Source organism: Mus caroli, unplaced genomic scaffold, assembly GCF_978045245.1.
Source record: "Mus caroli unplaced genomic scaffold, Mus_caroli_1 scaffold_3, whole genome shotgun sequence".
Lineage (NCBI taxonomy): Eukaryota > Metazoa > Chordata > Mammalia > Rodentia > Muridae > Mus > Mus caroli.
Genome location: NW_028227258.1, coordinates 61,518,107 through 61,541,708, shown reverse-complemented (window position 1 = coordinate 61,541,708; position 23,602 = coordinate 61,518,107). Strand labels below are relative to the sequence as shown.

Here is a 23,602-nt window from a genome sequence, read left to right as displayed (position 1 = left end):
AATAATGTAAGAGATGTTTTCCTAATAATAATAATAATTTCATAATAATGTAAGAGATGTTTTCCTAATAATGAGTCACAACAGCAAATGATTTATTCAAACATTATGGTATTGAAGTCGAGTATTGAAGTCGAGTATTGATAAAGTGTCTTTACTGGGAATGTGTCCTGGAGATATTCCCCCAATTAAAATGTTACCAGTACTAGATAGGCACCTGGGCAGAAGACTCTGAAATGCACTAGCACCACTGGCTTGCTGCCAGGGTTTTTTATTCTGCAATCTGGATAGCTAAGAACATTAGAAGTCTAATGTTAATTCCTGGGGTTATAATCTAATTAATTATATAGCTATGCAAATAGTAATACTTTGCTTTCTATCTGAAGACTAGACACCTAAGGCATTTATAAAACCCCATGTTACAGTAACCATTGTCTACATCTTCTCTTGACTGGCTTTGTCCTGGGCTTCTGCTACACCATGTGTCTTAGGATTTCTATTAATTCCTGGCCACTTTATTTCCATTACTCAACCACTTTTTATTCTAAATTCAACCTAGTTTATTCAGTTTTTGGAGTCTATTACCATGTTTCATAGTTCAACTGTCCCTTTGGCTCTATACTCAGGTATGTAGTCAAAGTGCATTGCACCTGGAAATACATGTGCCTCAAATTTTAACAACAAAATCATATTGTTATGTTCTGCTGAGGGAGGAACCAGGACTTCTTCAGTTCCTCCACCTCATGCCTGTAACTCCTTCCCTGCTCACTTCCAGTTACTCTGGGACAATTGCATGCTTCTAAGATTTTATTGTATGACTTGAGTTTTATCTTAGTTTAGATTTCAACTCCTCAAGAGTACAGGCATCTCAAATACAGCTTACCTCCTATGAATCTTTGATAATTTCCAGTATGTGTTTCTTAGACTAATATAATCAATGCAATGGGATTATGTCAAATCTGCTCTTTATAATTTTTACTGATATTTAATCTGAGAGTTTTCAGTTCACTGAGAGAAGTCACCATCTTCCATCAAGCATCACTGGTGTCATTGTTACTGAACCTCCGTGGAGCACTGCAGCTCTAAGCGTTGTCCACTCTGAACTATGCATAAATCATTCTCTGTACCCATGAGACCCCACACTTCTGGAAGGCAAGGTACACACACATCCGTCAGTATTTCACTCAGGGCACTAAAGTCGCAGATCCGATGACCACCATGTAGGTCTCAAAAAGCCATTTATGGTCCTGTAAGAGAAGCAGGCTTCATTCTTAAGAGACACGAATGGAAAGCTACATCTGGAAGCTTGATTAAAAAACAAACAAACAAAAAACTACACGACTTTTTCCTGTAAGAAATAAGTCAATGAAGGGAAAATGAAATAAACCCAGTTCAACTTCAAAACTGTGAGAGCTTTTATTGGTCTAAGGTTCAGTATCAATGAACACAGGATAGCAAGTCATGTAGTTTTGTATTAGAGAGCAGGTGGTGAGACATGACTTTGCCAGAGTCATTGACTGCTTTTCTTCGGAACTGCAGGGTGGGAAATTGCCTACTTTTTCCACCTTTGGTCTCCAAGGAAATCCGAGGGTGCCAGGATTCCAGAAGCTGTGGGTCTGTTTTTAGCCTTGGTTTAGGGTGGGTGATTTCCTTTACTTCCACGTCTAAAGAGCAACAACTTATTCCTTGAGTTTCCCTCAAGGAAGCTGGCACAAAGGAGATGGTCGGGAAAACACTAAAGCCTAGGGCCACCTTATTCCAAGGGACACCTGCAATGCAATCTTAGGAAACAGCGCTACTGAGCTACTTTGGCCAGCGGCAGCCCAGAGGACAGGCGCATGCGTAGTAAGCTCAACTCGGCTCGCCCGCAGACGTCATTCCGGGCCGGCGGCCCCGCCCTTCTCAAGATGGCGCTGTTCTCTGTGCGGAAGGCGCGTGAGTGCTGGCGCTTCATCCGGGCACTTCACAAAGGACCCGCAGCAACTCTGGCTCCCCAGGTAACCCGAGCCGGTCTTCTGCTTTAGGCCTCCGATCCTGCGAGCGCCTTTCCGCTCCCCTTCCCTTCCGCCACTTATTTCTCCCTTCCTGCTTCCTGTAAAGAGCCCTCCACACTTTCTCTCCGAGGTCCACTAGCCTATGACTGTCCCCAACTCAGACCGCTGCGACGTTGCACACACGTGACCGTAGGAGGTACTGCTGCTGGAAAGCACACGCCGCCGGGCCGCGTGGCCAGTGTTGCCTGGCAACGCAGGAAGCCATCTCCTGAATGAGCGTGACGTTATCAGAAACTTAGTTGCTCTGCGATTGTTCTCTTGCGCACCATTCTGTTACGTTTTTAGCCTCCTCCCCCTAACAACTTCCCCGGGTGCAGCGGAGAAATCAGAAAAGTTTTCTTAGAATTGGGTTGTTTAGGTTTGTGCAGTATCTAGCGTGTGGAACGCGAGCAAGAATCGGTGCTCGGTGATCCTTAGGCGCCTGCATCTACCAGGCCCTGTAACCAACAGCAACAAGCTGCCAAGGTACTTCGTAGTGTTGCTTGCGTGGCAGCACTGCTATTACCACGACTGTGCTGATGAGCATGATATATTATGTCCATCCTCGCCACATTTTATCCTCAGAGCCAAAAGGTGTTGGGGAATTTGCTTTCACTCGTTCTGACAAGCACAAAACATCCCAGAATATGTCAGTTTGACATAGATGATCTCGGAAGTCTTGTCTGAGAGCGGGAAGGAAACTTGAACTTCTGTGATGAAGTAGTTTTTACACATTGCATATTCATAGCCATTAATGCACAGATATGACATGAGGATGTCATGTTGTAACTGATGTATTATTGGAAAGCTTGCTGGCCTGGTCCTAAAAGTTCCTGGCTTTTTCTAACATTTGTAGCTGTGTTACAGAACCAGTTGTAATCCTCTGCGCAGATGGAATAGAGGGAGAACTGGAGTGATTGGCATGTTAATGTACATCCAAGACTGGAAAGCTTATGGGTTCATGACTATGAAGGTAAAACATAGCCAACAAGAGTAGATGAAACTAGCGTGTAATATTATATTTTGAATCATCCCACAAATTACTCATTCTCTGAACTTACGTTTTTTTTTTTTAATTAATGTAAACCTCACAAGATTCTTTATGAATAAAAGACACAATAGTAGAAACTCAGCAAACAACTATTCAAATGTTACTTTACATTTTAAGAAACAGTGTTAGTTAAGAATTGATTCCAGCTTTAATCATCAAATGTTGTTTTTCTTGAGGCTTGGGAATTTCATTGTTTTGGAATCTGATAGGCATATTAATGTGTATACAACCAAGAATATCTAGGACAGATTACTGTTTTTAAACCCTTGATTTCACTTTAAATATAAAGAATTAAATGTTAAAGTTAGTTTCTGCAGTGTCATAATGCATATCAGCTAAAAAGGATAGCATGAAAGATTAAGGCAAGCCCAGTCTGGTGGCAGAGGCCTGGAATCCCAGCTATTCTGGTGGCAGAGGAGGAGGGGAGGGGGTCACAAGTTTAAAACCAGCCTGGGTGATTAAGTGAGAGGATAGCTAAGTGGCAGGGTGCTTGCTCAGTACACATGATGATGCAGGTGTCAAAGCACTGATGAAGTTCTCCTGAAAGACTGATGGAAAAGATTAAACACTGTGTTCAGAATATGATGGCGGCAGTGTTTGCACTGAAGTGTTTACTCATAGGAAGCAAGACTGGAAGGAAAACAACCATTTTTGATGGGCTTTGTTCATCCTAAATAGTGGATTAGAAGTAATTGAAGTGTGCTTTAAGCCTTTGTTTTTGTGTGTTTCAAATTGCAGATATATCACTTTTATAACCAGGAAAATTTGAAAGCATAAATCTTCCTACAAACCTATAGTCACTGATGCTGTTTGGGCATTTTAAGTTTCTGAAAGAGATACCTGTCCTCTATGGCCATTATTAAAGTGGCCTTGGAAAAGGACTCCTAAAAATTTATGGCCACTCTTCCTGTGTGTGTCTTCTTTTTCTATTGAAAAGCGTCCTTTGAAGTCAAAGGGATTTTGTGAGCAGATGCAGAAATATGTGAAGAAAGAATTGGATTCTCAAACCAGATGCACTGGACATTTTTATGACATCTCATAACCTTTGTAAAAAAACAAAACATTATTTTGTAAAAGCATATTATAATAGAAAGACATGCGTATTTATCATATAAGTGGTTTTATGAAACCAAGGGATGGTAGGTTACTTGGTTATTGGTTTAGGCTGTGCACTTGCCCCCTGAGGTGGGAGCAGACATGGATGAGCCACGGTGTGTTTTTGTTGGAAATTGACTGAATGTCTTGTGAGCCTAAAGTTGTTTTAATGCCCTGCAAAAATCTTTTTAACAGCATCTTGGTTAAGAAGTGTGGCATTGGTAAGAAGCGAAATGTATTTACTCCTCAAGGCTACATGGAAACTCAAATCCAAAATAGCAAGAAAAGGCCTAGAGGTGTGACTAGTGCTGGCCTGGGATGGGAGAGGTCCTGGGTTTAATCTTTAGTATGTTAGAGAGAGGTATAGGGGAAGAAGATATGAATACAAGCACATCCTACCATATTCATTGTGGATGTCTACAATTTGTGCAGCAATGGTTTATTTTGTCAGGTGTTGCTTGACAGAAGACTGTTGAAATCTGATGAGAGGAGCGTAATCACGAAGTCAGAGAAATGAAAATCTGACGTGATGTTTAAAAACTGATGGCTTTAGGTACATTTAAGCCTGTCATCATTGACTAAACACAGCATCTGTCCTCCTTTAAGCACTCATTCATGGCTGTATTTGGGAAACAATGACATATTCTTGGTTAGAAGATTTCCCAAGACTATTTATAATCCTCCAGCTCACACATAGAAAGTTCTCATTTCATTTTTAGCCCTCTGCAACCTAGATTTGGCCAACACTGCCCTATTCTTTCTCCTGCTGATGGTCAAAACGGAGCCATTAGATCAGCGATTCTCAACCTGTGGATCATGACCCCTGTGCGACTCGAGCAATCCTTTTACAGGGTCGCCTGAGACCATCTTCATATCATATATTTACATTATGATTTCTTTTTTGTTCTTTTGATTTTTGAGACAGGGTTTCTCTGTGTAGCCCTGGCTGTCCTGGAACTCACTCTGTAGACCAGGCTGGCCTCGAACTCAGAAATCTGCCTACCTCTGCCTCCCATGTGCTAGGATGAAAGGTATGCGCCACCACGCCCGGCAATGATTTTATAATAGTAGCAAAATTACACTTAGGAATTAACAATGAACGTAATTTTTTGCTTGAGAGTCACCACAACATGAGGGGTATTAAGGGGTCACAACATTAGGAAGGCTGAGAACCACTGCATTCGATGGAGGAAATGTGTTTCAAAAGGAAGAGAGAACCACTGTCTTAAATTTCTGATTGTGTGATAAAACTTTTAAAATAACTTAAGATTTCCAAAGTTTCAGGATTAGTTCAAGAAATCCCTGTCTAGCCTGCACTATGCTTTGTCCTACATGCTCAAAATTATTACAAATTAAACTTAGCATCTGTGCAGTGCTGTTGCCTTAGATATAAGCCAAATTCTGATTTTGCCAGGTTTTGCAGCCGTCATATAGTTTCATCCTGAATGATGATGCAGGATCCCATGATTCATTGCTGTGTGTTCTCCAACATGGCCTACTCTATTGAAATGGTTTTCACTATTGAAAGTACTAACTTTGCCCCTATTTAAGGGTACTGCTCAGATGGTCCGATGTTTTCTGGGATAGCTCAAGATGAGCTCTCCTAGGGAATTTCTCAGAGAGATGTATTTCAGCAGGAAGGCACAGAAGAGTGAGACAGGTTTTAGCACTGTAAGAACTAGAAAATAAGATTTGTTTAAGTACGTTCCAAGTTAAATAGTGGTGAAATTGGCATGGGAAAGTTGATTGTGGGTGTTTCACTCTGCATTTTATGATTATTGCTGTTTAGGTTTCTGTGATTATAATGCCGTGAAATTGGGCTTTTCCTAGTGACTTTTTACTCAGTTCTTTTTCCATTTCTCTGTGTGGTCTGTCCACCTGCCCCATCCTCATAGAAAGCTTAGGGGCTGCCACAGCCGGTTCAGAATCTTATTAGTTGACAACTGTGCCAGTTTGGTCAGACTGTTTCAGCTCTGCTTGCTTAAGTAGAGTGGGTAGGGAGTGGGGCTCTATGGATCCACCCTATGGCTTTTTTCCATCTTAAGAAGTAAACAGATTTGTTGAAAATGCCTTTTAGGTTACTTGCTTATGTAGACTGAGTTAGTATAAATACAAATATCTCAGGTCTTTGAAAAATATCTCTGGAATAGATAATAAAAAAACCACTGAAGGTTTCTGCTGGAAACAGAGAAAGAACCGTGGATAATTGTTAGGGCAGCCACAGTCAGAAAGGGCTGATAAGAGAGCTGCTACCCTTTAGATTCCTTCTCAGTTTGTCATTTTCATACCTGCATGTGCAGAACTGTCTACAGGGATGAGCTGGTGTGTGTGTTTGTGTGTGTGTGTGTTTGCGTGTCCGAGTATACACATGTGCACATGTGTATATGTATTCCTGTAGATTGATAGGTTTGCACTTTTGTATTGATATGTACATACTTATATATAGGGATATGTTAACATATATATTCCTACATTTATTTATATTACTACATATGCCTGTAGTTATATGTTTTAGAAGAGGAAATGGTATTTAGTCAGCTATGGCAAGCCTTATCTTACTCTTTCCAAATATTCCATAACTGTTATTCTATCCATTTTATGAAAGAAGACAGTAAATCCAGGAAGACTCAAGTTTCCTGAGTCACAGAACCAGCAGACCCCAGTACCAGGATGCCAACCCAGAACTGCTTCTGCTTGTCTTACTTGCTCAGAAGTTACCTCTCATCACTGACGTAGTTTGGGGAGTAGAGGACCATCCATAGCCCTTCTTGCTGGATCCTCCTTCACCTTCTCCCCAGCCACACACACAACCCAGGCCTCTGAAATACAATATTGAATTTAAGATATAGTTTGAAAACTGCTAAGGCCTCCTTCAATATAAAGGAGAGTTGTTGATCAGCAGCACATTTGATACATAGATTGTGTTGTTGTTGTTGTAGGAAGCTGTTCTGAAATGGAGTGGTTTGAGTGCTTTAAAAGGGGACTATAGTATTGTTCTGTTTACCTAGCTGCCTGACTAGAGGGTGCATCATGTGCTGTGTTCCTGTCCTGGTTCTTCCCCATCATCTCTGTTCTTTCTTTCCCAGCTTCTTACTTCCTCAGAGCTTTCTCTCCATGGTATGCTGGTGGCCATGCAAAAGTCAATGCCACAGTTTCCCCTTGGGTCTCTGCCTAGCCTAATCTCTAGCCATCTCATAAAGAATATGTTTTCTGGTTGTGCTCTGATGTTAGTGTGCTCTAGCATTTGAGAGCTTCTATCATAAACACTGCAGTGCAAGCCCAAGATACTTCCTCCTAGATACTTCTCAGGAACGATTTGTCATTTGGCATTGAAGCTGCCATGCCCTAGTGTAACAGACTAGGTGCAGAGATGATTTATAGGCAGAGATGATACACTGACTCCAGCTTGAGTTAATCTAACTCCTCTGGGCATTTGCAGATTTCTCTCTCTGTCATTTCATAGGGAGGATTGTTTTTACTGCCCTGTAGGAGTGTAACAGGTTTACCTAAGTTCCCTGTTTACCAACAGAGCAAGGCCATGTCTAGGTCATTGCACTGCCTCATCCCTGGAGCTCTGTTGGTCCTCTAAGCATTTACTGAAATTCATCTTTAGCTCTCTTTTCTCTTGACACAGCCATTGATTTTTTTTTCTTGTTATTTTTTTTTTCTCTTGAACTACCCCTCTATTACCAGTTGAGTTGATTTCTGATTGGCTAACAGACTGTCTTTTCACTGCTCCGTTTCCTCCTGAGATTAGAGTCAAGCCAAGTGGATGTGATGCCTGACCATGAAGATTCTCACTGGTCGCTCCATCCGTATGTATGCCAGGCCAGCGCCCAGCACTTGGGATGTGCATCCCTTCACTTTCCTGTCTCCATTTCTCACTGACTCATTGGTGAGCCGGGTGCTGGGAGAGTGCAGCCCTGAGTGTCTCACTCCTTAGGATGTTAGTTGTACATCTTTCACAACTCTCGCCTTGGATACATTTTCAAGTGGACTCTATTCTCTTCAATAATATCTTATCTAACATAGCACTCTGTACTGTCCAAAATATTTCACATATTCTCACTTAATCTTGTACACAACATACAGAATTTCATTATTTGGTTGTCCATAATTTCTACTCACTGGAAAACTTCCATTATGCCTTCTCCCCCTCTTTTTTTTTTTAAACCATTTCAGCGATAATGATCAATCTAAGTAAATAGTAATATTCTTTCAAGTTTTAATTTGGTGACCATTTCCCTATTTCTATCAAATATGTTCAATACTTTATTCATTTTGGGGCCCCGGTCTGATAGGGCTAGTAATTTCAGTTATTGATAAGGCTGATGATAATGGGGGGTGGGGGGATGTAGTGCTAGCAAGCATTCATCAAATGCTTACCTTGTTCCCAAGGGCAGTTTTTAAAGGCACCAGATATGTGTTAGCTCATGAAGTTCTCTCAACTCAACTAGGTCCACAAATAAGAATTCTGGGAGGGTTTCATAAGTCACTTAAGGTCATGGAATTCACAAGTGTCAGAGCCAACATATGAGCCCAGTTATCCTGATTCCAACCTCTATATACATGAACTATAAAACAGTAGAAATAACTGCAAGAAACCATATGTGTTCATTTGCTGATAACTGCTTTGGAAACGTCTAAGTATTCCATGAATGCTACTTTTCTTGTCACTACAATGTGAAGGGCAGACACTGAGTCAACCTTTGCTGGATCAGCTTTTGCTGTTGCCATTCTTGCTGTCTTGTTGGGCAGCATGAATTACGGAAATGGAACAAGGCTATCTTGTAAAATTTTCTGAGTGTCTCCACTGGCCACTGCCACTAAGATTACCTTAGATAAAATAAGACTTTTAAAACATGAGTCCCAAGGTGCATGTAGGAAGTTATATTTATATATTGCCTGTAGCTGAAAGGTCAGCCTGGACAGAGCCCTGCAGGCAGAACAGAGGTGGCGAGTGCTAAATCTGAGGCCGACTGGGGGATCTTGGTCTGGCTTGTAGTTGTGACTTATAGTGGGAATACTTTCTTCAAGGAGTAGGAGTGGGTGGTGGCAAGACATGACAGCCAAATGTAGTGCTGTTGGCCCTCTCTGCAGAGGATAAGAACTCTCACTTGTTAGTGGAGCTCTTAAAGAGGTCTATAATTCACTAATTATAGAGTATTGACTTGAGTGATTGATTACCCATCAGTACATTCGCTGGGATGAAGATGAGGCTTTAAAATTAGCACTGTTGGTTGGAGATGACTATGTACAATGATTGAAGGGCCCTTTGTTAACTCTTCCTTATATTCTCTGTGAGTAGAGACTGCAGACATTCTATTCAAATTCATTCATCCTCAGGAGTCCTTTGGGAAGCAGAAGGATGCAATGGAGAAGGGAAATGGAGATGTTTGTTTAAATCCTTGGTTTGGTCTTAACAGGTAGTTCCAGAAAATGCTGCAAGATAGAAAAGACCCCTTGGGTTAGGGACAAGTGTATAGTAAAGGGGGTGGGGTTACAAGGAAGTAGTAAGGACTAGACTATCATGGAACTGTATTCCCTTGCATACAGTTTGTATGTTTCTTTGTTTGTTTAAAAAGAAAAAAAAAATGTTGGCTTCCAATATCTGCCAATTCTCTAGCCACCACATGCCACTAATTGGAGCATGCGAGTTCTGTAACTCCGTGAAGAAAGTTTATAAAAGGTAAACATTCACCTGAATGTTACTCTTAACACTGGGAAGTTAAAAGAACACATCCATCCTTCCTTGTTTTCTCCCATGCTGTCCATTACAAGGAAGTGTGATAATGCAGAATCAGAGTGACCGTTTGCTCCCACAGTCATATCTGTGTGATGCACGTAATGTAACTGAAGTCATCCAACTTATCTTTCTCATTTGCAAAAATGATAATAATGTTTACATTATAGGACTATTATGTGGATTTTAGAGTCTACCACAGAGATTAAAGTCCCCTGGGTAATGTTTAGTACTCAGGGGATCTTCCTCCTTTCATGAGGACTGCTCCTACTCTAATCAACCTTAATAGCATTTCCCCATCTCCACACAGTCCTCCCTTCCCCTGACACCCAACTGGATTAATCTCCCAGAAGCAGAAGCAGACTGTCACTTTTCATAAAGTCTGTACTCCTCATGACATTTAAATTCTTCTACAGGCCATGGCTATAACAATCGATTCTTGACCCAGAGTTGCATAAAATTCTCCTTTGCTTAGAGCCAACCCTTTTACTTAATAATATATCATTTTTCTAAAACGGCCTTTCTTCCATCTATATCTGTCTGTATTCTGCGACTCTTTTTTCATTTCATTTAACTTGATTTATGACAGGTCTTACTTTATAGCTTTTGCTAGGCTCAAAGTTGCAATCCTCCTGCCTTTGTTTCCCTGGGATTACAGGCATGCATCATGGTGCTTAGCTGTTTCACCACTTTCCAAAACTATGGACATCTTTTGAATGAACGTCAAAGAGTGGCTTAAACAAAACAGCAGCAAAGAAAAAAAAAAAAGTATGAAAACATTCTAGCAAGTTTTGTTCTGAAGCTGGAGGTAATCACTTCCAGTTTCAAATTATATCTTCCATTTTGAAATTGGATGAGCCCTCATCCCTGTCTATAGAAATGAACACATGCCTCTTTATAGTCTGCCTTTGTTTAAAAACATTTGCTTGAGACAGATGGAAGATCATGCCTTTGTTCTATAGACTATTTTATGCACACTCCAGCAGGAAGCAGTTCAGTATGCATTGTTTCACAGGTGATCTGTAGGTTCCACTTAACATGTAGAGCTCCCAGGACATTATATTCCTGGAAAATGTGGATGAGCCCTTCCTGTTGAGTCGTAGCTGTGATAAGTATATGTGTGATGAATGAGTCATTACTTAAATCCGTGGTGTTGTGATTCTTAGGATAGAAAACCCCAACGATTATTTATTGAATGAAGTCAGTGAAAAACATAATCAATGCAGTGGCACAGGAGAAAATTCATAGTATTGATATCAAGCATGTTGTTGAGTAGGAACCATACATCTTAATGTACTTTGTGCTTATTGATTACATCTGATGCAGGAAGTGAGTGGAGTTGTTATTTCCCAGTATATCTAGACATTTATGTTATTGGAAGTTACTGGCAATTGTGCTTTGGTGATTGTCCAAGTAGACTGTAGGTTTCTAACCCCTTGCTGTGGCTGAAGTTAACTTTGCCAGCTCAAGTCTTATTGTTCACGGTACTGCTAATTACACTGGGGGTTTTGTTATACCAAAGTTTGCTACTTCTGTGTACTGGGAAGTGTTAAGATTCACAAATAAGAGGAAAAGTTTTTATTTAGAAAGATTTGCTTCAAGGAGCCGTCTAGTTCAGTAAACATGTTGTGTTATCTATTCAGTAGTTACTGTTATAATATGTTGTTACGAACAAGATTTGCTTTTTACCTTTTAGGAAGGAGATGAGAACTCATGTATTAATCGTGGATTGTTTTTTCTCATTCATTTACCAATTTGAAGTCTCTCTTTTTTAAATTTTTTAATGATATATTTTCTTTATTTACATTTCAAATGTTATCCCCTTTCCTAGTTTCCTCTCCGAAAACCCCCTCCCCCCTCTCCCTCCCCCTGGTCCCCAACCCACCCACTCCCACCTCCTGACCCTGGCATTCCCCTATACTGGGGCGTAGAACCTTTTGAAGTCTCTTTAAGGCAGCATTTTGAACCATACCTAGCACTTTTTGCCCTGTTGGTGTTGGTATGCTCTGCATAGAAAGCAATCCTACCTCTCACTGCAGGTGCATGATAGACTGGGACAGCCAGGCTGACAGCTTCTAATGCAATGTATCCTTGCTTTTACTTGTACCATGTTAAGAGTGGATTAGCATAGTGCAAGATTTGATATGGTCAAGTACTACAAATAATTTATGTGTTCTTTCAGAGTGGTCCATGGCACATTGACATCTCCTCAGAGAAGCTCTATTGTTATATTCTCATACTAATTTGTCATGTGTGTGTTTAATAAGCCTTAAATCAACCCATGGAGTCACAGAGTAATCGTGGAATATCATGCTTCTTATAGAGAGTAGGATGGGTTGTAACATCTCCTGTGCCTTACACTATTTAGGCTGCTTCAGTAGTACCATAGATTGGGTAGTGTAAACAACAGCCATATAATTTTTATACTTTTGGAGGCTGAGAAGTCCAAGACTAAGGTGCTAGTGGATTCTATTTCTGGTAAGGGGCTCCTTTATAGCTTATATGGAGCTGCCATCTCACTGGGGGAGAGCATGAGGTCTCCGTAGGATCTCTCAGAAGGACAGCAATCTGTGAGAACTACCCTCTCCTGCCCTAGTCACCTCCCCTGCCATCAGGGAACTAAGACTCAACATAAAGTTTGGGAGTTCACAGACATTGTCTAATTTAAGTGATTTCAGTGGCCAAACATCTTATAAAATCAAGACTGGCCTTTAATCCCAGCACTTGGGAGGCAGAGGCAGGTGGATTTCTGAGTTCGAGGCCAGCCTGGTCTACAAAGTGAGTTCCAGGACAGCCAGGGCTATACAGAGAAACCCTGTCTCGAAAAAAAAATAAAATAAAATAAAATCAAGACTGATTTTCACAAATCTTTGAAATGTGTTGGATGTTCCAATGTTTCAGTGTTGACATGACATCTACCAGCTGTTTTTCACATTCAAAAATGGAGCAGAAATTCTTTAGCTGACCATGTGTCCTTAATTTTGATTGGGAATATATTAACATATTTATGACTTAAATAGAGACACAGCTTGTTCTCTGATTTTTTTTTTCCTAACTAGTAGACCTTTTGATCAGGTTTCAGTGATATTTTTCATTTTGAAAGTTACAAGTTCACTTTAGATCATATGGATACAGGATACAGGATTAGCCACTTCCATTGGTTTACATGCTAGATAGAAGGGGGGCACGGGAAGTGGCTGGCTCTTCAAAAATTAAATTACGAGACTATGATCACTAGTGAAGTTACTGTCATTTGAATAGCACTACAGGAAGATGATTAAGAATGTTATATGGGGATAGAGAGATGACTTAGTAGATAATGTAAATGCAGTAGGTACTAAGTCAAATCCCAGACACCCATGTAAAAATGTAGATGTGATTGTGTATCTTTAATTCCAGAACTGGACGGCATACAGGAGGATCCCAGGGGCTTACTGGCCAGCCAATCAGTGAGACCCTTTCTTAGAAAATACGGCACAACAGCAGATGCTGGCAAGGATGTGGAGAAAGAGGAACACTCCTCCATTGCTGGTGGGATTGCAAGCTGGTACAACCACTCTGGAAGTCAGTCTGGCAGTTTCTCAGAAAATTGGGCATAATACTACCGGAAGATCCAGCAATACCTCTCCTGGGCATATATCCAGAAGATGTTCCAACTGGTAATAAGAACACATGCTCCACTATGTTCATAGCAGCCTTATTTATAATAGCCAGAAGCTGGAAAGAACCCAGATGTCCCTCAACAGAGGAATGGATACAGAAAATGTGGTACATTTACACAATGCAGTACTACTTAGCTATTAAAAACAATGAATTTATGAAATTCTTGGACAAATGTTTGTATCTGGAGGATATCATCCTTAGTGAAGTAACCCAATCACAAAAGAAGTCATTAGATATGCACTCACTGATAAGTGGATATTAGCCCAGAAACTTAGAATACCCAAGATACAATTTGCAAAGCACAAGAAAATCAAGAAGAGGGAAGATCAACGGGTGGATACTTAATTCCTCCTTAGAATAGGGAACAAAATACCCATGAAACTTTGTCTCTGTAAAGAGACAAAGTTTGGAGCTAAGATGAAAGGACGGACTATCCAGAGACTACCCCACCTGGGGATCCAGCCCATAATCAGCCACCAAACCCAGACACTATTGCATATGCCAGCAAGATTTTGCTGAAGGGACCCTGGTATAGATGTCTCGAGTGAGGCTATACCAGTGCCTGGCAAATACAGAAATGGATGCTCACAGTTATCTATAAGATGGGACACAGGGACCCCAATGGAGAAGCTAGAGAAAGCACACAAGGAGCTGAAGGTGTTTGCAACCCTATAGGTGGAACAACAATATGAACTAACCAGTACCCCCAAGAGCTCGTGTCTCTAGCTGCGTTTGTAGTAGAATATGGCCTAGTCGGCCATCATTGGGAAGAGAGGACCCTTGTTATTGCAAACTTTATATGCCCCAGTACAGGGGAATGCCAGGGCCAAGAAGTGGGAGTGGGTGGGTAGGAGAGCAGGGCGGGGGAGAGTATAGGGAACTTTCAGGATAGCATTTATAATGCATATAAAGAAAATATCTAATAATAAAAAAATAATGTGTAAAAAAACAAATAAAATTTTTTTAGGGAAAAAAAAAGAAAGAAAGAAAAGAAGGCACAGAGTGATGGAGAAAGACACCTGACGCTAGCTTCTGACCTCACAGCCAGGTTCTGGTGTTCACACGCACAGACATGCACCTGTGCACACATACATATATCACACATGAGAAAGAAAAGAAGGAAGCAAAGTGCTGGGGGTTGCCCCGGTGCTGTTTGTATTCTGATATTATTTCTGCTTCTTCAAGAGGGGCTGCCCAGATGAGGAGTGGATCACGTACTCAGGTGATTTCATGGGAACCTGTTCCCCATTTTAACTGGTCAATAAAAGCTAGAGCCTGTGATTGTGCAGTGGAAGGGAAAGGTAGGGCTGGAGGTTTTAGAGAGTGGGGGAAGAGAGGGAGAAAGAAGAATAAGAATGGAGGAAAAAGGTAGAAGGAAGATGGAGGAGAACTACATGGCCCAGAGAAGCCACAAGTAACAAGGGATCTCATAGCTGGAGAATAGGGTAGTGTGGTGGTAAATCTATCCAATCTAGGCACGCAGCTTATAAATCTTGTAACTGAGTTGTGTGGTTTTTGCACGGGCCTATTGGGTTTGGATATTTACTGCTGCAGGGAGGGAGCGAGGGAAGGAAGGAGAGAGGGAGAGAAAAAGGAGAGAGAGAAGGAGCATAGGCATATGAAAAAACATTTTTAAAACTCAGAGTTTGAGGTAAAGTTGAAGAATGTAAAAGGAAACTAGGTAGGAGAAGAATCATTGTAGGGTCAATTTAGGAGCTCCAAGGGGGTTAGAACTTCAAAAATAACTTAAGGGTGAGGTATTGATACAGAAAAATAAAGACTGGAACTACTAAATGCCATTTATAATTGACTTATACCCAGGGATGATAGCATTAATAACTGTAGATTGGTTTTTGAGGCTGAAAATTCATCTCAGTGAGCCAAGAGATGAGAAGTGAGGATTACCCTTTAAAGAGCCTGCTTGAGCACAAACTGCCTCGGAGGGTAAAGGGAGCTGTAGGCATTGCCACCCCCAGCCAACTTTTAGGGTAGTCTTTAGGATCGAGGAAGCCTGATCATGATTATAGAAGCAAGTATGAAGATGGAGAGGTTGGCAATAAAGAATGAATAAACACCATTCAGAGTTAGTGTGAAGAGCTGGGGAGGAGAGAATACCATCTCTGGGAGAAGGGTAGAGGTGTGTGGCTCTAGATGAGTTTTCTGGAAAGGGTGTGAGCCATGAAGGATCTCCCAACCTATTGCGCATTAGCTCTTGCAAGGGGCTTGATTTGGAAATGGTGTAGGTTAATGGGTTAAAGTATGGGCTGTGAAGTCACATGCTGTTCTAATCCAAGTCCTTCCATTTGATAATTAGATAATGGAAGTTGAAGTTGAGGGGCAGGTACTGGAATCTGTAGCTCACTGTTGTCTTCCTCTGCAACTAAGCAAGGTCAGAGTTAACTGCAAGAACTCTACAGCTCGGCTGCCAGTGTTTGGACCTAGTCTGCTTCACTGCTTTTCTTAAAAATCTGTAAAGTGAAGACAATAATATCTACTTCTACCTGTGATGGTTGCTGTGAGGATCACCTGAATTAGTGTTTATAGAGTCTAGAATAGCACCAGGTACATTGTATAGCATATGTTTTTTAAAATATTTGGTAAGCATTGTTGAGAAGTGCTGAAATTAAACTAGAAACTGGTTTTATATAGAGAGTCTATAGAATTTTGATATTTATATTGTTACCAAAACTACTTAACATTTAAATATCTGATGAACTTATTAGCCTTAATCCAAATTGGAGTCTTGCTTGGCTGTTGGGACATGGTAGCAAGGGGACCTGAGACTGCTCATGGGTGCACCACCCAAGTGGAAGAATATTGACTTTTATGATGTTAAAATGGTGGGATGATGGTAAGACCTCTGGTACAGCATGGACTAAACAGTTAGTTGAAATCAGACAAATGTACGGAAAGCTAGTGTGCTGGATGGTTCAAATGCTTGGTGCTAGAACTCCCTTGGATAGCAGAATTTGATAAGAACCAGATTCCCAAACCTGTAGTAAATTTAAGAGCATATCCAAGAAATGGGAGATAGCAATAAAGGCTGTGTAAGTGAAAACATCAGTGCTTTATGAAACCTGGCATGGCTTTCTGTTGTGCTGCCTTTTTAAGTTAAGGACTAAGAGAGGAGTAGCCTGTGGCTGGAGAGGTGGCTGAGGGCTAAGTGCTTGCTATTCTTAGGGAGGATCAAGGTTCAGTTCTCAGCACCCACATGGTAGCTCCCAACCATCTGTAACTAATTCCAGGGGAACCAGTGTCCTTTTCTGAGCTCCACAAGCACCATGCATGCACATGGTACATGTATATGCATACATAAATAACACTCTGTGATGGTTTGTATATACTTGGTCCAGGGAGTGGCACTATTACGAGGTGTGGCCTTGCTAGAGTAGGTGTGTCACTGTGGACTTGGCTCTTAATACTCTCATCCTAGCTGCCTGGAAGCCAGTCTTCTCCTGTCTGCCTTTGGATGGAGATGTAGAACTCTCAACTCCTCCAATCCTTACCTGATACTGTCATGTTCCTGCCTTGATGATAATGGACTAAACCTCTAAACCTGTAAGGCAGCCCCAATTAAATGTTATCCTTAAAAGAGTTGCCTTGGTCATGGTATCTGTTCATAGCAATAAAACCCATACTAAGACACATTCACACACATTAAAAAAAAATATACGAATCTTTAAAATAAAAGACTTTCCTTACTGAGATGGAGTTGGGAAGCCATGAGAAGGCTTGAGTAACCTGGTAATGTCTGACATAAGTACTAAAGCCTCCACTGTGGGTGCTTTGATAGAGTTTAATGCAGAAAAGCAAGAATACACGCAGGGAGATCAGTTCTGAGACAACTGTGAGGTTCAAGTAAACAATAGCAGTGCCTTGAGTTGAGTGGGGTGGTATAGAGGGGGTAATTGGATTCTAGATATTTTAAATGGAAGTGAAATTAGCAAGGTTTCCTGGCTAATTGGGAATAGAATGAAAGAATGATGGCAAAGGGCTGTAGCAAGGACAACCAACCAAACAGAAGGAATTCACACTGAGATAGTAATGACTATATATGATAGGAACACGATATGGAGAGAATATCTGGAGGTCATGCTGACTAGAAATGCCTGGTGTGCACTTCCATGGAGCTGTCCGGCAGGCAGTTGGATACCTTAGACAGTTCAGCAGAAAGGTATAGGTGGAGATAGACACTAAGAATTCTTAGTAGAGTATGCGTGAAGTTACCATGAGGTGGGGTGAGTGATCACAGTATATTTAGGAAGCATATGAGGAGGGGGCTGGTCATGAGAAGAGAGAAGAAAAGAAGCCTGATGACCTGAGTGTGATAGGATACACATGATGGAAGGAGAGAACCAAGTCCCGAGAATTGTTCTGACCTTCACATACAGTAAGTGAACGACCCGGTATCTAATACTTCAGTAAGTTATCCTCTGGGCTCAGGAGCCCAGACCTTTATACCTTCTACACGTGACTTTTAGTGAAGTCGACTTATAAAGGAGCACGGATGTCTAAGGTTGCTAGCTGACTCTGAACTTCAGCCTTTACTACGAGAGCCTGTAAGATGGATGATGCTGCCTGAACATTGAGAGCCTGTGCACACATGCATACACTCACACACACACACATACACACACACACACACACACATACATGAATACACACAGACACATAAATACACATACACACACACACTCACACACATTTGGTTATAGTTTTGATGGCAATAGAAGTGAAAATATTTTCCTCACAGGAATGAAAATCTTTTCAGAATATTAGCAGCACCATCCATCAGAGCGTCAGAGAAAGCATCATGAGAATGTGTGATTAGAATCGATCAGATATTTGGCTGTCTTTTTCAACCAAAAGATGGATTTGAACCAGATTACCACTTCTATGACTTAGTTTTGAAGAAAGAGGGGTGTGGGGGGAAGGCAATTATTTGTCTCTTTGTTCAAAGGCCTTTTTGTATCTTCAATCCCTGAAAAGCTAGTGGAGGAGCCAGCCTTTCACATCCATTAAGGTCAACCCTGAAACTGTTGAATTTGATCTCTTCCATTTACCATCTGGATACAGTAGAGAAAAAGCTATTCTGCAGTGGGTTGCTGGACACCATCCAGAAAATAATATGTCAGGGCATCAAAGGCTTGAGGCTCTTGGTCCATTCTGCCTAATGATCACAGGCAGGGTCTGTGCTCCAGTTTTGTAGCATGTTTCATTTTTGCAGTGACAATTTATATCCCAGTAAAATAGATCACAAGGATTACTGCCAGCTTGTCAAAGGTAGGATTCTTCTATCATAGACGTCCTCTCAAAGGATTGAATTTTAATTGGGCAAAGCTTGATTTCCAAAGTTCATTTCTCTCCATTCCAATCTGCCTTCTTTCTCATGGACAGCACTTACTTCAGGAAAGATTCTAATTCATACACTGTTCCATTCCATACCCAAGTTCCCAATCTAAAAATCTTAAAATTGACCTTATTTAAATTGATTAGTATTCATTGTCTTTATAAGGGAGCCTGGTGTCAGGCCTGCTAATGTTGCTGGCCGTTGTCCAGGAATCTGACAACCACATCTCCTTATTCACACCAACTAGAGCCACTTGTGGCTGGGATGTTTTTATTTTGAATTGATTGATTGATTGATTAACTGAATGTGGATAAGAAGCAATGGTAGCAGCATGTCCTGTATCTTCCCTGAGATCGGGAAGAGACTTGCAAAATAGGACATGTGATATCAGAGAGCAAATGGCTGCATTTAAGATAACAGGAGGCCATCTAATGCTAGACTCTGATACAGCAGCTTTGCTTTGGATCTCCGCAGGATATACCCAGCCATAACTTTATGCTGGAGTATGGAAAAAAAAAGAAAACCCACTGCTATAGGGGATTGCCTTTGTGTCCCTTATGGTGAGAAAAGATCACAGGAAAACCTTGAAACCCTGACAATAAAAACGTCATTTTCCTGTGGCAAGGGCTATCCTCAGCCTGCATCTCAAACAAAATGGCAGGTTACAGACTTCCTGCTCAGACCCAGGAAGCTGGAGTCACTGTGTGAATTCCAGCTGCCATCAGAAGGCATGTGCAGTGCTTCTAGGTTTTGTACTCTGTCCATGCTCTCCAGGAGGTCCATGGCTCCATCTCCTCATCGTGGAGGACTCTCCTCTCTAAGAATCTTCTGTGCTTCTCTGCCTTTTGATTTCTCTATGCTGGGAACAAGAAGCAGTTCTTCAGGATTATGTCTAACAAATAAAATCTCTTCTAACTATGGTCAAGCTAGACTTAGGATTCTTAGAGACCGTGCATGTGTGTGTGTGTGTGTGTGCGCGCGCGTGCACGTGCACATGCATGTGGGGATGCCCTGCACTGACTAGGACTTTGGTTGTCTACCTCTGTCGTTCTCCATCTTTTTATTTTTTAAGTATTTTTTTTTTTTACATTTTGAAATTAAAATGGTATCATGTCCCTTTTTCCCTTTCCTCCTTCTAACCCTTCCCTTGTACCCGCCCCCATGCTCTATAAAATTCATGGCTTGTTTTTCTTTGTGTGTGGGCGTGTGTGTGTGTGTGTGTGTGTGTGTGTGTGTATGTATGCAACCTTTATTTTGGGGGACAGTGTAACCCACTGAACCTCGAGCTCAGTGTTTTTAGGCTATGCCAGCTGGCCAACAACCCCCAAAGTTTCTCCTGTCTCCCCCCCTCTCCCACATCCTCCTTCCACCCCAGACTGAAATTGAAATTGCAGCTGTGTACACTTTTAAACTTTACATGTATGCTGTGGTCTAAATACAGGTCCTTGTGCTTCTGCAGCAAGAACTCATGGAGCTATGGCCTGGCTGTTAAGCTTTGCACATGCATAGCTTTTCTGTATACATTCTGTTCCTTTCTGCTGTTTAACAGCTCCGATGTATGCCTTTTCTTTGAGAAAAAAAAAAAAAAGGGAGGATGAAAGAAATGAGTTTTAAAAAGAGGAGAGTGGAGTTGCTAAGATATTAAAACAGTCCTAGATCACTAGACACAAGCTACTTACTTCCTGGTGCTACCATCTCCAGCCTGTCTGTGCCTCTGGACAGTGTACATGATGATGTGGCTGTAGTTCATGGCTTAATCTCCAAAATGAGTAACATGAAAAGGACAGCGTGATGCAGCTGAACTCTCAAGGTGTATTTACTGTTGTTGTTGTGCTTATTTGATGTGCTTTTACAAAAACAAGTGGTTGGACTCTAGGTGAACAGGACTCCTTGACCAGGCTCCTCCACTTCGATGTACTGTGCCAACACAGAAGTAGGGCTAAATGACTACAGACTAAAATCTATGAAACTCTGAATCAGTACAAACTTTTCTTTTATTAAGCTGATTGTGTTGTGATAGAATACAGAAAAGCACAATGGATTGAGTTCCTTTTATCTCAGTCAAACATTAAGCATCATTAGCCTTTTATTGATTGTTATAAATGGAACTATGATGAATTTTACTGAAAAAAAAAACTTCAAGAATTATCAAACAGGAAATACTGGAGCAAGGGGCAGTCTTGAAAATTCAACTATTATCTTTATAACTTTAGAGTAGTAGAAGTTAAGCAAGAACTAGTAGGTTTGCTCCTCACAAAATCCAGTACTACAAAGATTTAATCTTTTTCTCCATTGCCATCTTGCTTGTATGTAGGGGCATATTTGGTTTTTGAGAAATACACATTGTATGTGTGTGCAGTTAACTGGCATTTTCATAACACCACTGCCAAGTCCAGCCTGGCAATGATAAGGATGGTGTGACATGGTTCCAACCCCTGGAACAGAGACAGCAGGGCGTGTGTCTCTGAGAGTGTTGGAGTGTTGATGATTGCTGTGGGTATAAGGCTTGTTTGTATAATAATGTACATATTTTCATGTTCCTTCATTGAGGAAAGTTCTCTCAACCAAGGTTAATGAGTTCATGATAATCAGAGACAACACAAGTTTGGAGGCAAGGGTGTGTCTATTGTCTTAGCTGGGACCTTCAGGACAGCCCTTAAGGCTGTGGGAAAGAATGCTGAAAACATGAGTTTAAAACTATATAATTTTTCAACTATGTAAACTACAAGAATCTAATATTAATTTTATGAGGGGCTTTATGGACCTAGAAATAACTGCACTTTGAACTAGTTTGCCAGAAAGATACAAAGGTAGTCAGATTCCTGAGTCCAAGGTCAGCCTGGGATGGGGAGAGTTTAGGTCCCTGCCCAGGCATGGTAGGAATGGTAATTTCAGGGCCGAGTGCCACCCAGCTAGCTATTGTCTGTTCTTAACGAAGGCATGCAGATCTTGGAATTGTTTTGCAATGTTAAAAAAAAAAAATGTGTTTGCTGTCTCTTTTTAAGAAGGGGCTGCATTGCATACACTAGCAAGATTTTGCTGAAAGGACCCAGATATAGCTGTCTCTTGTGAGAATATGCCGGGGCCTAGCAAACACAGAAGTGGATGCTCACAGTCAGCTATTGGATGGATCACAGGGCTCCCAATGGAGAAGCTAGAGAAAGTACCCAAGGAGCTAAAGGGATCTGCAACTCTATAGGGGGAACAACATGATGAACTAACCAGTACCCCGGAGCTCTTGTCTCTAGCTGCATATGTATCGAAAGATGGCCTAGTCGGCCATCACTGGAAAGAGAGGCCCATTGGACTTGCAAACTTTATATGCCCCAATACAGGGGAATGCCAGGGCCAAAAGAGTGGGAATGGGTGGGTAGGGAAGTGGGGGGGGGGGTATGGGGGACTTTTGGGATAGCATTGGAAATGTAATTGAGGAAAATACATAATAAAAAAATGTTAAAAATTTAAAAAAAGGGGGGGGCTGGATGGGATGCTGATTCTCAGGATAATCAAAAGGGTATCTGGGGTAATGACTGAATTGATATATAAATAAAAGACTGGGTTTTTGATCTGCAAGAGAGGAGCTATCCAGAAAGTTTTTAGAATAGCAAGAGAGAGCAGAATATAGGCCACCAGCTTGTAACCCATGATTTGACTTGAGTTGTTTGTTTTGCTGCTCTTAAACACCCCTTCCGGCAGGCGGATTTCCGAGTTCGAGGCCAGCCTGGTCTACAAAGTGAGTTCCAGGACAGCCAGGGCTACACAGAGAAACCCTGTCTCGAAAAACCAAAAAAGAAAAACCAAAAAACAAACAAACAAACAAAAAAAACAAAAAAAACACCCCTTCCTCAGAACCCCTCTGCAAGCATCCTTGGCACCCCAAACATTGTTTAAAAAGAGATTAACAACTTAACTTTTGTCTTTCTACTTTTTCTTTTTCCTTTTTTCCTTTACTATTTTTCTTTCTATATATTTTTATTGCATTTATCTGTTGTGCTGCCTAGTTTTCTGTCAACTTGGTACAAGCTAGAATCATTTGGGAAGAAAGAACTTCAGTTTCGAAATTGTCTCCCTAGATTGGCCTGTGGTCAAACCTGTGGTGTGTTTTCTTGATTGATGATTGACATGGGAGGCCCTGCTCACTGTGGGCAGTTCCAACCTTGGGCTGGTGACCACGGGTGCTATAGAGCTGGCTAAGCAAACCATCAAGAGCAAGCCAGTAAGCAGCACTCCTCCATGGCTTCTGCTTCAGTTCCTACTGCAAAGTTTTAGAGCTGTTCGATGATGGATTGTGATACAGAAATGTAAGCAAAATAAACACTTTCTTCCATAAGTTGTTTTGGTCAAAGTGTTCTGTGAGAGCACTAGAAACCTGAAGCAAGACATCTGTCTGTTCCCATTCATAATATCAATAAACTCCAATTTAGCTTAAACATTGGTGTGAAGCAACACCCACCTCTTCTGCTGCTGTGGAAACCGAAGAAGCTCTCAGGTAGAATTAACAATAAGTGCACAGGTCCAGGGCATAAGCAATGTGACTCACTTGCGTCCATCTCTGAGTCTCACAGAGAGCAAATGAGCTCACTGAGTGGAACAATATGATGGAGAACTAACTCAGCAGGCAGTTTTAGGGTTCCTCTGACACATATGTGATAAGAGTGTGTTTAGTTTTA

The 23,602-nt window shown here is 41.3% G+C and overlaps 1 protein-coding gene across 3 annotated transcripts in view; it reads left to right on the top strand.

The window, feature by feature from the left end:
• Positions 1-1,427: 1,427 nt before the first annotated feature.
• Positions 1,428-23,602, top strand: part of Wars2 (tryptophanyl tRNA synthetase 2, mitochondrial) — an 83,207-nt gene continuing 61,032 nt past the window's right edge. Inside the window, exons 1-2 of one of the 3 annotated variants that reach the window (XM_085835616.1) lie at positions 1,907-1,994; positions 13,319-13,578. In XM_085835616.1, the coding sequence (XP_085691742.1) occupies positions 13,567-13,578 (12 nt within the window). In that variant the 5' untranslated portion in view covers positions 1,907-1,994; positions 13,319-13,566. Of the gene's footprint in view, positions 1,995-13,318; positions 13,579-14,495; positions 14,805-23,602 lie in introns of those variants that run through there. The other 2 variants (XM_021158800.3, XM_085835615.1) reach the window with 2 other exon arrangements.